Genomic DNA, 14,126 nt, shown 5'->3' with positions numbered 1-14,126 from the left:
TTGTGTTTTTTTTTTGTGCGAGAAACAAAAAAAGCTGTATTTATTATCTGACATTTTTTGGCCCCTTTTATCTTCTTTTCTCCTTTGAGTTTCTTGTCATTTTGCCTGTGACGTTAGCGGCTGGCCTTGCTAGTTATATCTAAAGTATCTGTTTTAATCTGCAAGTAGATAAATGTTTTTATGTTTAGTTTTTAATATCGTAACCGCTGCTATAGACTTTATCTGGGTCTGCGTGCCTCGGTGCCAAAAAAAAAAAAAAAAAAAAAACAAATGACAGAAAGAAATGAAACACGTGCTCCTGAAAAGTTCATCAACATGATGGTGGTTGAGCTTTTGATAAATGCAAGGGGCAGATACGAGGGGGCATATGGCGGGATATAAGCGCTGATAAGGGTAAATATAGGGAAGAAAGATCTATGCAGTGTATAGTGTGGTCTTTATGAAAGAGATGGGGTGTGCAGATAGTTGAGAAACAAGGAAGAAGAGTAAAAGGAAAAGTGTAGAGCAGGGCGCGTATTATCATCAACGCTCAGACAGAATGCAGCTACTCTGGAGTCTCGTCGAACGTGTCATACGCCGGGGAAGCTCGGCTCCTCGGCCAGAGGCTCCTAAATCATCTGTGCCGTTGGTGCCCCGAGCGCGTGAGGATTGAGGCTGTGACGCAGCGCGTCCTGCAGCTCTGCAATCTGCGCCATCATGGCCAGGGAGTGCTGCGACTGCTGGTCCATCTCGGACTTGAGCTTTTCGTTCTCCTCGCGCACTCGCTTGATTTCGTCTCGGAGGTCGGACAGCTCGTCGACGCCCTGGCTGCTCATGCGGCGCTTGCGCTTCGTCCCGGACTTGTCACTGTCGTTGTCTTCGGGCGTCGTGACAGTTTCCGGCGGCGGGGATGTTGAAGTGGCTTCGGGATTGGTGTGCACCCGCCGAAGATGCTCGTTGAGATTCTCCTGCCGCGAGAAGCCCTTGCCAGTATGTCGCTTGCAATTGGGGTGCGGGCAGTTGACGGTTTTCTTGGGCCCGCCGTGCTTGCCATGAACCTCTCGCTCATGCCGGAGAAGCCCGCCCGAGTAGGTGAAGCCAGGCAGATTCTCGCATCCCTCGGCTGGGCATCGATAGGGACGTTCGTGCTTGTCCATGTGCTTGCTGTGGAAGTGTTGGCTGGGGCGCAAGGCAGTCGGGTAAGGGGAGGAGGGAGGGATGACTTACTTCCACTCGCACTTGCGAGAGAATGCGCGGACTTCCTCTTTGCAGTCATCCAGTGGGCAGTGGAATTTTCCATCTGACTTCTTGTGGACTTCACGCTCCGGCTTGGGGATCTGCTTCAAGCGCAATGTCGGGGAGGAGATATCTGTCGGTAGAGGTTCCTTGCTTTCTGGTATGGGGTCTGGCAGCGGCGGCGCATGTAATTCCACCGGCAGAGGTGACGAGAACTCTGGCGCGCCGAGGTCGAGCTGAGACGCTTCCGGCACCACGGCATCGTCATCTGCCAACATGTCCCTCTCGTCGCCCATGACGCCTCTGTCGTCCGGCAGCAGCGATGCCTCTGCGGTGTAGTGGCTGAGGTGCTCGGCAACATCGGAATCGGTAAATCGCTGCTCGGCAACATGGTCGTGGTCCTCGCCCATGGAGGGATATGCGCCCTCGTGGATGAAGGACCGCGGCTCGTATGCGACGCTCATGGTGGCGTGTAGGTCGGATATGTACCCCAGCTGCAGTTTTGGGTGACGCCGATACAAGGCCTTGAGCTGCGCGATGCGCCGGAGCGTGGGAGAAGCTGGCCGTCGAGGCGAGGCGGGAGCAGCGGCAGCGGTCGGAGTGCGGCCTCTGCTTCTGGGCAAGGGAGCGGCAGCTGGCCGTTGGCTTGTGAAGTCCTCGGCCTGCGACGAGTTGCAGCTGGGCCGGCTATCGATGCTCGGATTAGTTCGAGGGCGCGCAGTGCGGGATGATGGCCTGAAAATTCTGGTATGAATGTCGTTGACAAGGTTGTCGTCTGCTCCGCTTGCTGACCAGATCATTAGATTAGTCAGGTGCTGAGCACGTGATGTCGCGAGGCGGGAGGGCGGGAGGCAGCTCGAAAGAGTGGCTGGTGGGTGGCTGTGCGGCGTCGCAATTTCGTGAGCTCCGAAGGTTGCCAGCTGCGTAATCAGAGAGTCGCGAACTTCCAAGTTGCGATGGCCTGTATAAACGCTGCTGCTATTCCGTCACTGGCTTGGGGAATCCGAACGCGCTCCCTCGGGCCCTAAATAAGTCCCCAGCTCTTCTAGGCATCAGAGCCGCTCGTATGAGGCCTGCCCCGATTCGGGTGGACGATCAATACCTTGTCCATCACCTCGGGAAGCTGGTTGATGCCATCTCCAGTGACTCATTGGGCGAGAGCTCCATGACACACGATCCCTTGGCACGTGGGGCGAACTGCACCCCAAGCTGCGCCTCATCTGATGGAGGCGATATAACGGCGTCCGAGCTGTAGAGTGCGGCATGCCAGGCGGCAGCCAAGGCGCCGCTCACTTGAGCATAGCATCTTTGTGAACCCGGCAGCTGGAGGTGAGCTAGGCATAACACGCCGACCCGGCGAGAGGCCGACCTGAAAATGGGCTGAATGCTTGCCTGGAAGTGGGCGGCCATTCACCGCACGCCGCGCTGCTCGTCGCATAGGACCTCAATGAGTGCAACCAACCTGGCGCCTCTCCTTGGCTGAGCTGTCGGCGCTAGGCTGCGAGAAGGACGAAGCTGTCCCCAACCCAGCTTCAGGGTGGCCATTGCTGTCAGCCATAATGCGGAGCTGACGGGTGGCTGTCAACGAGCTGTAGGAGCCGAGGATCCTCAAGGCTCGCAGGACTCAGTGGATGCCTCCGAGGTTTCCATGTGCCCCTGGCATCTCCAGGTTCACCCGTGACGGAAGGGGTGGGATCCTTCTGGGCAGCGGCGATGCCTGTTCTGCGGCAAGCGGTCGTTATGCTTGACTCGATCCCTGTCGTACAGCTGAAATGGATGTGTACAAATGTATCTGGTGAGAAGGTCCTATCGGAGCTGCCGCGAAAGCAAAGTGACGATGGACTCAGCCCTTTGAGGCGGCAGCCGTCGACCCCCGTCTCGTAGTCACTTGATACTGGAGACTGTCTGGCTGGCGGCTGTCGGCGATCCGCAAATAGTTGCTTGTTTGCGCAAGCACGGCGTATTGCGTGTTGGCCGCCGGCAAAGCTTGAACACGTCCATCCAGACGCGTCCTTCGCATGACCTAGGGTGTCTGCGAGAGGACCTGCGTCATCATCGCGGTCGCCTCGTGGAAAATCCAGGCTCCAGGGCCCGTGGTGCAGGCCAGAGAGGAGTCAGTCGGACAGGGGGCCCCCACGACAAACGATATTTGCGAGATGGGCGCGAAAGCTGTGGCCTGAGGCGGACAGATGGCGCATTTATGCAAAATCAAAGAGCCGCAGCCGTGCGGGATGGCAGGATAAGGCTGTCGGAGCGGTGGACTGAAATATCAGGCATTGACGCATGGGAAGCATGGGGAGAAACGAGGCTGGCAGTTGCATGTTGGAGATTGGCGTCAACGCCTGGCATCCTCAGGCAGACAATGTGCAAAGCGTGAGGTACCTTACCTTGCCTTGAACACGGCAGTGCGAGCCGCGGCAAAGAGCACATGTATCAATCAATAAGCAGGGTGTGCCGTTCTGTGCAAAGATTGGTGGGCGATGCATCATTGTCGTTGGAAAACAGATCTACGTTAAAGAGAAAAATGAAGAAGAGGAATTGCGACAAGGTAGTATCTATCGGGTTTGATCATCTGTGAATGACCCCTGATCGTGATGGCAGTTTGTGACGTCTACCTGGATTCAAGGGACATGCATCACCATTCAACCATCCGCGATCCGAGACACAATGCACGCCTTGGCACTTTGCAGCTAAACAATGGAGAGCTTGGTACATGTATCAGTTCTGAGCAAATAACTTCTCGCACCTCTCATTTTCCTTTGTTCCTACACACAGATTAAGCTACAGCTGCAGATCTAGATGAGACTGCAAGGACCCGCCTGGACAAGCTCGAACCGCCGGCGAGATCCGACTGCCGAACCACAGCAACGGAAGCTGTAAAATCACTCGGCCTTACCAAGATTGAAATATGTAGCTCAAGCTATGCTATGCTTCTGCAGCATTCCATTCTTAGCATCAAACACCCAAGTCCGACTAATAAGATCGTGTAATGGTTGGATAAAAGCAATCCAAGACGACCATCTCAACAGACAAACAAACACAATCGAGGACCTAGAACGGGTAACATGAATCGTACCCAATCCACTGCTCAACAGCCCTATCGCAGTCCGGCTTCGGCCCGTCAATCCTTTTCATCCTAGCTCCTATACTGTAGCTCTTGCGCCTTAAGGTATCCCGCTGGAAGCCCTCGGCTGCCGAGGCTACTACAAAAACTTGTTGAGCTTGGCTAATCGCGGCAGATTAGATTTACACACAAATCTGAAGCATCATAAGAGCTTCATCCCCCCACTGTTCACAGGACTTCCATCTCCTTCAATCCGTCTCTCATCACAGCTTCGGATATCATCAGTTAGGCGTCTGTCTCTTGCTACTGAACTTTTCAAGCTTTTGTCGTCCCCTCTACCACTCATTGTCGTGCCGGTCGGAATTGCCCTCATCAGACGTTCAAAGAGTGCTGTCCCAGCATGGCGTCACAAGCGGCACCGCCTGATGGCGAGCTCAAAGAAGCACACGCAAGCCAAACTGTTGCTCGATCCCCTTCTGTATCATCTCAAAAGCCCGATGAGGGCGGTATCCGACCGGCCGACGCCGACTACGACACCGAAACGGTGGAAAGAGTCTACAGGTATGCATTCCCCGTCTCACAAATAGATGATACCTTATACCTAATACGCTTTATTAGAAAAATTGATCTCAGAATCATTCCACGTCAGTCGTAAAAATCTACTCTCCTCCCCCACTCTCATCAGGACCTCAGCCTAACTGAATCCCAGCTTTCTGGATCCTCTACTTCCTGTGCTCGGCAATTCGATCCAACATTGGCATTGCGCAGACAATGAACAGCGACAAGGGCCATGACCTGGAGACTGTCCTCGGCCTCACCCCCAAGGACGTTTCCACCGCCCTCGCCCTCTTCTACGTGTCCTACGTCATCTTCGACTTCCCGTCCAACCTCATCATGAGCAAGCTCAGCCCCCGGGTGTGGATGGCTAGGATCGTCTTCGCCACCAGTGTTGTTGGGTCTTGCTTCGCCGCTGTCTCCTCTCCCTGGAGCCTCAAATTTCTGCGCTTCCTCCTGGGCTTGGTCATTGCCGGCATGTGGCCCGGCATGGCCTTCTACCTGACGCTGTTTTACCCCCCCTCTCGGACAGCCAAGCGCATCGGCATGTACTTTACCGCATCCCAGGTGTCTGCTGCCGTGGTCGGCCTCGTCTCGGCTGGATTCCAGTTGATGGACGGCGACGGAGGTCTCGTTGGCTTCCGGTGGATGTTCCTCATCTACGGGCTTGTCGGCGTCGTCCTGAGCATTACGCTTCTGTGGTGGCTCCCCGACCGGCCGCTGGCACCAGGCCAAGTGAGGAAGCGCACCGGTCTCTTCAAGTGGGTTCCCGCTACACCTGAAGTGCTCACCGGCCAAGACGCCATCGTCCACTACTCCGAGCTCAAGCGTGTCTACCATGCTCGTCCTTGGGGGCTGAAGGACCTTGGCCTTGTGCTGCTCGACTGGCGGCTGTGGCCCCTGTGTCTCATGTACTTTGGAGTCGTCGGAGTCGGAATAGGCACTCAGCTCTATGGCTCAGTCATCATTGCCGCGATCCAGCCACAGGCAAGTGACATTGTCGTCAGCTTGCTCTTTGCTCCTATTTGGATTGTGAGTCTCTTGCGTCCTTGCCACTCATCGTGCTCAAACCCTGACTGAGCATCCTCCAGATGGACCTCATCGCCATTCTCCTGGTCACACCAGTCTCTGATCGCTTTCACCGCCTAAGGCCGCTGTTCTTTTCTGCGGCTGTCTGCATTCAAATTGCCGGCCTACTGATGACCACTTTTGCTGTTTCCAACGGCTGGGCTCGTTACGGCGGCCTCCTGATGGTGGGCTTCGGCCTGGGACCGACAGTCCCAATCTGCATGACCTGGACCTCCGAGATCTTCCAACGCCGCCACGGCGAAGTCGGCGTGGCAGCCGCAACCGCTCTGGTATCCGGCCTGGGGAACTTGGGCAGTGTAACCACCACGTACGCCCTGTACTCGGGTTGGCCAGAGGATGCAGCCCCGGGGCCTCATAGGTTCCGCAAGAGCAATCTTACCATGATTGGCATCCTCTGCCTCAGCATTCTGAGCTCCGCGGTCATGTGGGTGCTGCTCAAAGTTGTGGGCAACCCTCCGAGCTCGAAGCTCCACGGCGGCGACTCGGTCAGTGAGTTCGAAGACGGCGCGGCGAGACGCGAGGCCACGCAGCGCGGATTCGGCAAGACTTCCCGACGAGCCCGACACCCCGAGGCTTAAGTTGTCGTCTGTGAAGCGTCTTTAATGAGGTTGAACCCTCCAACCAAGATACGTGGCGTTCAACAACAGCAACTTGGTGACGACGTCTTCGCAGCAACGCTTATCATTCAACCATGGGCAGCTCAACCTGTCATTCCTCGTACAATTTTCTCTCAAGGACGTCCTCGATCTTGTCTGGCACCCCTGATTACTCCGCTCGTTACTTTTTCCTTCTGCGGCCGCCACGCGACCCTCTTCTCAACGTCGCACTCGAACTTCGACTTTGAGGCTGCCCGCTCATGGCTCGTTGCCTCCCAGGTAACCAGCACGAACTGGACCCCGCCTCAAAGACGGCAGCGCCGCTACCGTTACACCCATCACCCGAAAAGACTTTGCGCAGCGGACTTTGTCCTTTCAAAGACAGAAACGCCCTGGGCATGACAATGCTCTCGCGCTATCATGCCCGGGACCGGCTCTTTCGAAGGGGGAAGGGTCTCGCAACAACTTCCTTTCGGCATTTCATTCACGGGTTCTCCTCCTTTGGATTTTTCTTGTTCCTTTTTCTTTGGCTTGGAAGCTTCTGCTTTTCTATGATACCCCATCAGCGTTTATACCCGCTGTCTAACGAGTTATAAAAAGACACGACAGCGACAGTGCTACTACGCCATCGCTGGGACGGCGTGTTTGGACCGAGGCTCAAGGTCCGGCGACAATGCTGGTGCGCTATCGTCGGCGAGCCTCGTGGGCGTTTTACTCTTCTTTTGCATTATATATATACACATACATCAGGCTATACATTCGTGCATTGTTACATCAAGGCATAGACGGTAGCTTTAATAGATGGCTGTTCTGTAACATTATCCATGTGTATATCAACCAGTGTCTTTGATGGCCTATGATGCTTTTTGCAAAAGGCCTCCGTGGCTCCAGATCAAATCCACACCGACTCTTCCCGAGTGCCGTGGAATGGTTACCTGACTTGCCGTATTTCACACGTTCAGCGTGCGTATACAGGCAAGCTGAGGACGGGTTACCCGTCAACCTGTACAAGGCCAGGCCGGACAATGTACTTCTACATGGATAAGTGTAGTCCGTACGGAGGAGATGGCAAGTGTATGGTATGAAACCTTACATATGAAGTACACGTAAGGAGTGTAGCCCAGAACAAGGGACTGTCTAGGTATTAAACAGTCTGACCAAAATATAAATGTTCAAGCAGCTGAATGTTACGTTTCTCATGGAACAAGCTTCTCTATGGTGACATTGAGGGCGCATTGCCCTTTGTCTTGTTCACAGAAATGGCTCGATGCAAGGGCCACCGCATTTGGAGTCCTGCGGCTACGAAGCACAGAGCACAGTCCATGCATTGACACCCACCTGTTGTGTTAACTGGCATTCCTGAGCCATGTGGCTGCGCCTCGACAGCTGCATGCAAAGCTTTGTGCGAAGCAAGGCGAACTAGCCGCGTCTCTTGTGATGAATTCAGGTCACACATTGGCCAAGGGAGTCAGTTGAACTTGTAATTGTGCGAGGTGCCAAGCGCTGGTTCCGTATTCTTGCCGCGGTGTATGTGAGCAGCGTCGTAATACTCGCAATAGAAAACGTTTGCTGGATACTGGCGAGCACTGGGTCGTCGCAAGTTCTGGGAACATCCTAGCGACTTCTTGGCTTGTTGCGCAAACATACGAGTAGTTGCCTGTGTTGGTAGCTGACAGAGAGTTTGAGCAAGGGAAGGTGAAACATATAAGTCGAGGACTTTCTCGAAGAAGAGAGGAGTCAAAGGTCTTTTCGGGTCTAGAAGTCTTGAGGAGCTGCCCCTGTCAAACCTCCGCCAGTGCCGTTCCCGGAGCTCGCTCAATGCATCATGTTCCTCATGATGTATCTTGATGGATCACCACAGCGAGGTTGCATGAAACGGCACGCGACATTTCTTCAGCAGCTGCGCAACTTGGATACACCGCCTTGCGATTGGTTTCAGAAGTCTTCGTGTTAAACAAACAATTTTGAATCTGAGAGATCGACAGCGGGGGAGTCTGGGCGCTGGGACCTGAGATCCCATGATGCGAGCAGGGTGGAAGAGATTGTTCAAAGGAGAGGGGCATCTGAGACAGAGTTTCAAGAGCAAAGATAAGCGTTTAGATTGAAAACAGCCGAGATGAAGCAGGGAGAGATCAAAGGCCGGAACACATGTCGAGGTGAGAGACATATTGTCTACCTGTCGCGGATGGGTCATTCTTCCGTCGTCCGTACCTGCCCTCTTTCCGTGACTTGGAGAGCTTCATCTCGACGTCAGCCGATCTCCCACAAAGTATCGGATCCTTGCTTCCACACTGACAAAATCCCGAACCAGCACATGTATTCATGGATTGTGCGCCGATACAAGCAAGAACCAGGCGCCAGGCTTCGAGTGCCGTGACCAAGGATCGAAGCTGTGCTAGTAAGTCGTCACAAGTGAGTGTGTCTCTGTGTTCCCTGAAAGAGACCTAACACCCCTTCCAGCTTGCCGTGTTCATCTCCGCAGTAGCGCCTCCCCATGAACGCGCCTGACCCTGGCTCTCTCCCCTCGTTGCGATCGGTAACTACGGAGCAAAGTTGTGGGAAGCTGGGGTTGGCCCCGCTGAAGCTCCAGTCCAACAGGCCTGGGGTTGATTCCGCTGAGGGGCGATTTGGCACCTTCGGCATCGCTACCGGCGGCAGTGTATGCATGTGCCTCTTGGTGCGTGCTTGGGCGAGGAGACGTTCTCTCCAGCCGTCTTGTTACGGGAGAGGAGGCAACGTGATGCCACCGCTTGCAGCAAGAGCCGCGTCCGAACAGATGTACGGCGCCCAAGTAGAGCCTCCTCACTGCTACTTACCTAGGTACCTTATGCAGTCTGCCGAGCCGCCACCTCGTGTTGTCTTTGCTGTTTACGGCAGATGAACGTTCATAAGGACACAACTAGCTGAGGAACTAGTCACCAGATTTAACCACTCAAAGGCCTCCCGAACGCCGACAGGCTAAGAAGCGAGCTTGATGGAACTGCGGAGCAGCCAGTCTGCATCTTGGCATCTCCGCGAATGGTTCGGATGCAGATTGGATGCACGTCTCATGACCCCAGGCGCTCAACCGAAAACTGCCGTTCGGACGCTGATGCCGTGTATGACATGACATCGAAGGCCATCCCCCACCCTTGCCATCCTATTTACATGACCATTCTCTACTCTAATTCACTCAGATCGATGCAGTGTATCGCCGAGAGTGAACATCTCCCACTCAGGATGTAAGTTGAGCCAAGCGAGAGCATCACGCGCATCGCCCCCGTTGGAGGTTGATGCTATACCTCATTTCCCTAGACGAGCCAAGACCCGACATCTCCCTACTTTATTCTGACAGCAGGGCCGATTCTGCCCTTCCATGCTTGATTTCTTTGATGATTGACCCAACATCGTGTTTAGAACGCAAAGTCTGGGCGTTTACGGAGAGGTACATTTGGTACTCGTCTGGCTTTCGAAGGCTACACAACGCAGCCAAGCCTCCATCCAGCCGCGAGGTTACCATCGGCGCTTTGCCGTCTCTCACGGGATATAGACAAAGGTCATTCCGGGCGCCAGTGTGGTGGTATATCACATACTTTTAGGGTTAACTGCAACCTTATCCAGCATCAGGATTCTTTCAAGCCTTCTAGACCTCAGCGTCACCTCTGCTCCCGTACAGTCGCGCGTTGGCCGAGTACGTTTGCCTACATCGTCATAGAATCAACAAGGGCCACCCAACGGCCTGTCTCTCCTCCCTTCTTGCATTTATTTTGTTATAAAGCGCGGGTATAGTTCTCATCTTGCTACATTCAACATCCATCTTTCCTCAGTCTCATGCTCTTTGTCTCCGTTCTGACTCCTATCTGGTTTCACACCTGAAGCCTGAACCATGAAGTTCTTGCGAGCCGCTACGGCGGCGCTTTTAGCTCTTATAAGGCACACAAATGCGGTTTCAACCTTTGAACCAGCAAGGCCTCCTGCGGCTCCCCTAGCCGTACGAGCGCCATATCTCAATGCGTGGCTCAATGGCCGAACGGATGGAGGACCGAGCGGGTACCTCGCCGGTCAGTGGCCCAGTTTCTGGACGTGAGTATAGATCTATTCGCAAGCCGGCATAGATTCAGTAAAAAGCTAACACCGTCAAAGACAAGGGTACCAAGGATGGCAAGGATTCGTCATGGTGGACGGGAAGCCCTACAACTGGATGGGGGGAGCCCCTGGCGCAGAGAATGTTGACCAGCAGTCACTCAAGTATACATCGACTCGGACGACCTTTACCATGAATGCGGGAGGCCAAGTCCAATTGGTTGCCGAGTTTCTCTCCCCAGTCTTCCCTGATGATTTGAGAAGACAATCCATCCCCTTCTCGTATCTCAAGGTCTCCGCGGTTTCTTTGGACGGGCGTTCACACCATGTTCAAATCTACGCTGATGTGTCAGGAGGTACGTCGCCATGAGATCCGGATGTGAGTACTTGACTAATGAAGTATAGAATGGGCATCCGGCGATAGCTCGCAGACTGTTCAGTGGGAGCACCAGGTTGGCGACGGAATTCGTTCTCACAAATTCTATCGCCAAAACCAAGAGCCGTTCAATGAAGCCAACGACCAAGCTTCCTGGGGCAATTGGTACTGGTCGACAGGTGACATTGTAAGTTTGCTGCAGGTTACCTGATGCAAAGCAAATACTGACTTCGGTTCCAGAGAGGCGTAACGTATCAAATTGGCGAGGATACCGTTGTCCGCGGCCAATTCCTGTCCAACGGCACCCTTACCGGTCATATTGATACGGACTATCGTGCGGTGAATGATCGATGGTAAGCTACGACATTGTGCAAGATGGTTGCATGGCTGACAACAATTATAGGCCTGTCTTTGCTTTTGCGCGCGATCTCGGTGCGGTCGGAAGAAGCGGTTCCGCATCAACTCTCTTCACCATTGGCATTGCCCAAGACGATGCCATCTTATTCCAAGGCCGAGGCGATTCGCCTCAGAAGGTTCCTTCGTTCTGGACAAACTACTTTGACGAGGAGGAGCTGGCTTCATTCTTCTACAGGGACTACACCTACGCTAGCCAGTATGCCACCAGCCTCGACAACCGCGTTGCGCGTGATTCTATCGCGGCAGGCGGCCAGGATTATCTCACCATTACGAGTCTCGCTGTCCGCCAAGCCTTTGGTGCTCTCCAATACACGGGCACCGAAGACAGCGTCCGAGTGTTTCTCAAGGAGATCAGCTCCAACAGTGACATCCAGACGGTGGATGTCATCTTTCCCACGTGGCCCATCATGCTGTATCTGGATCCCAACCTCATCAAATATACCTTGTCGCCCCTTCTCGAGAATCAGGAAAGCGGCCATTACCCCAATAAATACGCGATCCACGACCTTGGCAGGTTCCCGCAAGCTTTGGGCTACCCTGGCGGCAACGACGAGGCTATGCCCTTGGAGGAATGCGGTAACATGATAATCATGATGCTGTCGTACGCTCAGAAGACGGGCGATGTCAATTACCTCAGGCAACACTGGACGTTGATGGCGCAGTGGGCAGAGTATCTGATTGAAGATGCCAAGATCCCGGCGAATCAGCTGTCGACTGATGATTTCGCAGGCCATCTTGCGTATGTTTCTCCCCCCAACATTGACTTACTGAGGATTCTGCAAGCTGAGCGCATGCTAATACCACCGTGACAGGAATCAAACCAATCTCGCCATCAAGGGCATCATCGCCCTGGAGGCCATGTCTCGCATAGCTAGACTGACGGGCCACAATGTCGTGGCTGGTAACTACTCGTCAATCGCCAGAGACTACCTCGGTTTCTGGTCCCGTCATGGCATCAACCGCGCCGCTGTTCCCAATCACAGCGTGCTTCAATATGATTCAGCTGCCACATATGGTGAGTTATAAGGCCCAAAACTGCTTCCTTGATTATCGGGGCGTTGTTGTTGACGAGTCCCTCTTCCAGGTCTCTTGTACAACATCTATCCAGACAAGGCCCTTGGACTGCAGTTCATCCCGCAGTCCGTCTACGACATGCAGAGCAACTTTTACCTGACAAAGGCCAACAAATACGGAGTGATCCTCGACACACGCGGCACGCTGACCAAGACGGACTGGGAGATGTTTGCAGCGGCCGTTGCTGGGCCGGCCACCAAGGCCATGTTCATTTCCTTGATTGCCAAGTGGATCAACGAGACGCCGACGTGGCGGGCCTTTACCGATCTGTATGACACGAACACGGGAGGATATCCCGGTAACCAGTTTACCGCCCGGCCCGTGGTGGGCGGTGTGTTTTCTTTGCTGGCGTTGCAGTGAGATATTAGCGAGCCGAGGTCATGAGCGCAGCAGAAATTTTCCTCTTATTTGGTTTATCCCTTTGCAACGTCCGTTGGATTGTCCTTACCCCCTTGGATCCTTTATTTTAGCGGACAGAGTGGCTGCTGCCCTGCAGTAGCTGGCGCACAGTCTGATAGGCCGGGCTTGGTATGAGTGCCTCGTGATTATCCATATCTGAAGCAGCAGGAATATAGGGATATTATGCCTTGTGAATAGGTAGCTGTAGCCCATGAGGGTGGTGGAATCAAACGAGAGCCAATCATCATGCATTGCTACTCTGTACCTAGTATTAGCATCATGCCATCAAGCAAGGGGTAATGGACTGAGATTGTCCGCTGCAGAGACGTGACCACGTGAGAAAATAAGACGCTGTTAGGCCAGGAACAGGGGAGAGCGACGTGGACAAGTCAAATCCAAGACGTCTAAACGAGGAGAGCTGTGCCATTTCGCCATATAGTCGGTGAGGCGCGGGGAAGGGGGCTGATTCAAGTGGTTGGAGAAAGGGCTGGCTGGCCAGAGATGCAGGCGTGTTAGTGCAGGTGTGCCTGGTGATGTGCGATGGTTGGGGGGATCGAAACGCCCAATGGCGGGGAGGGAAGCAAGGAAGCAGCTTGCGCCTGCGTCTGCATGCCAGCGAGTCAAGGCGTCAAGTAAACAAGAAGCAACAGGGTGCTGCATGAGGCGTGTCCATGTGTCTCGGATTCTGCAGCTGGAGAGGGGAGTTGATGGAGTTGGGGATGGATCACGGAGATTTACCAGGTATATGTAGTACGACAGATGCACTGTACGTGGGACGAATTGCAGAATGGACGGAGAAGAGTTCTAGTCCGTTATTACTTCTTGGTGAATCCTGGAGAGACAGAAAAACAGGGGGGAGGTTGGTGATGCCTATGGAGGGCATAAGATGGAGGTTTGACGTGATGCTGCTAGCAGGAAGGTTTGTAACTGTGTCGTGTTCAAGGTTCAATGTTCAATGTTCCTTGTGATTATCAGCATTAGGACGTCTTACAGGGGAACGTGAAATGATGATGCCCCGGGAATCTGTAGATGGGGTGATGGCTGCCATTGTTGCTCAGACTAGCAGCGATCTTCTCGTCATCCACGTCAGCCAGGACAAGCCAGCGTTCGGCCCTGAGCGCGTTATGATGCAACGGTGATGAGCCCAAACTGTAATGTACACCGTACTCGTAATAGCAGCTCGGGAATAGCAGAGGCGCACCTCAAGATTTAGCCACCAGCAATAGCTTCAGAGACAAGACAGTTCTGGTTGATTCCTAGGCGGGACTATGGGGGGATG

At 53.9% G+C, this 14,126-nt stretch overlaps 4 protein-coding genes across 4 annotated transcripts; 2 read left to right on the top strand and 2 right to left on the bottom strand.

The window, feature by feature from the left end:
• Positions 1–608: 608 nt before the first annotated feature.
• On the bottom strand, positions 609–1,679 carry CCMA1212_001202 (uncharacterized protein; the record flags this gene model as incomplete). Its single annotated transcript, XM_073698636.1, has 2 exons — positions 609–1,143; positions 1,207–1,679. The coding sequence occupies 2 exons, from the start codon at positions 1,677–1,679 to the stop codon at positions 609–611; spliced, it is 1,008 nt and encodes a 335-aa protein (XP_073563863.1).
• Positions 1,680–4,679: 3,000 nt separating this feature from the next.
• On the top strand, positions 4,680–6,501 carry CCMA1212_001201 (Vitamin H transporter 1; the record flags this gene model as incomplete). Its single annotated transcript, XM_073698635.1, has 4 exons — positions 4,680–4,840; positions 4,898–4,923; positions 4,989–5,866; positions 5,926–6,501. The coding sequence occupies 4 exons, from the start codon at positions 4,680–4,682 to the stop codon at positions 6,499–6,501; spliced, it is 1,641 nt and encodes a 546-aa protein (XP_073563860.1).
• Positions 6,502–8,651: 2,150 nt separating this feature from the next.
• CCMA1212_001200 (uncharacterized protein) lies at positions 8,652–8,948 on the bottom strand (the record flags this gene model as incomplete). The annotated part of the gene is made up of 1 exon (XM_073698634.1): positions 8,652–8,948. A coding segment is annotated over one exon (297 nt), but the record flags the coding sequence as incomplete, so codon positions are not given.
• A 1,436-nt stretch (positions 8,949–10,384) lies between these two features.
• CCMA1212_001199 (Glutaminase A) lies at positions 10,385–12,808 on the top strand (the record flags this gene model as incomplete). The annotated part of the gene is made up of 7 exons (XM_073698633.1): positions 10,385–10,581; positions 10,642–10,937; positions 10,987–11,144; positions 11,198–11,310; positions 11,361–12,113; positions 12,187–12,389; positions 12,459–12,808. The coding sequence occupies 7 exons, from the start codon at positions 10,385–10,387 to the stop codon at positions 12,806–12,808; spliced, it is 2,070 nt and encodes a 689-aa protein (XP_073563668.1).
• Positions 12,809–14,126: the final 1,318 nt, after the last annotated feature.

This window comes from Trichoderma ghanense, assembly GCF_004382785.1.
Source record: "Trichoderma ghanense strain CCMA-1212 chromosome Unknown scaffold_0, whole genome shotgun sequence".
NCBI classification, from domain to species: domain Eukaryota; kingdom Fungi; phylum Ascomycota; class Sordariomycetes; order Hypocreales; family Hypocreaceae; genus Trichoderma; species Trichoderma ghanense.
This window is presented reverse-complemented; position numbering and strand designations above follow the sequence as displayed.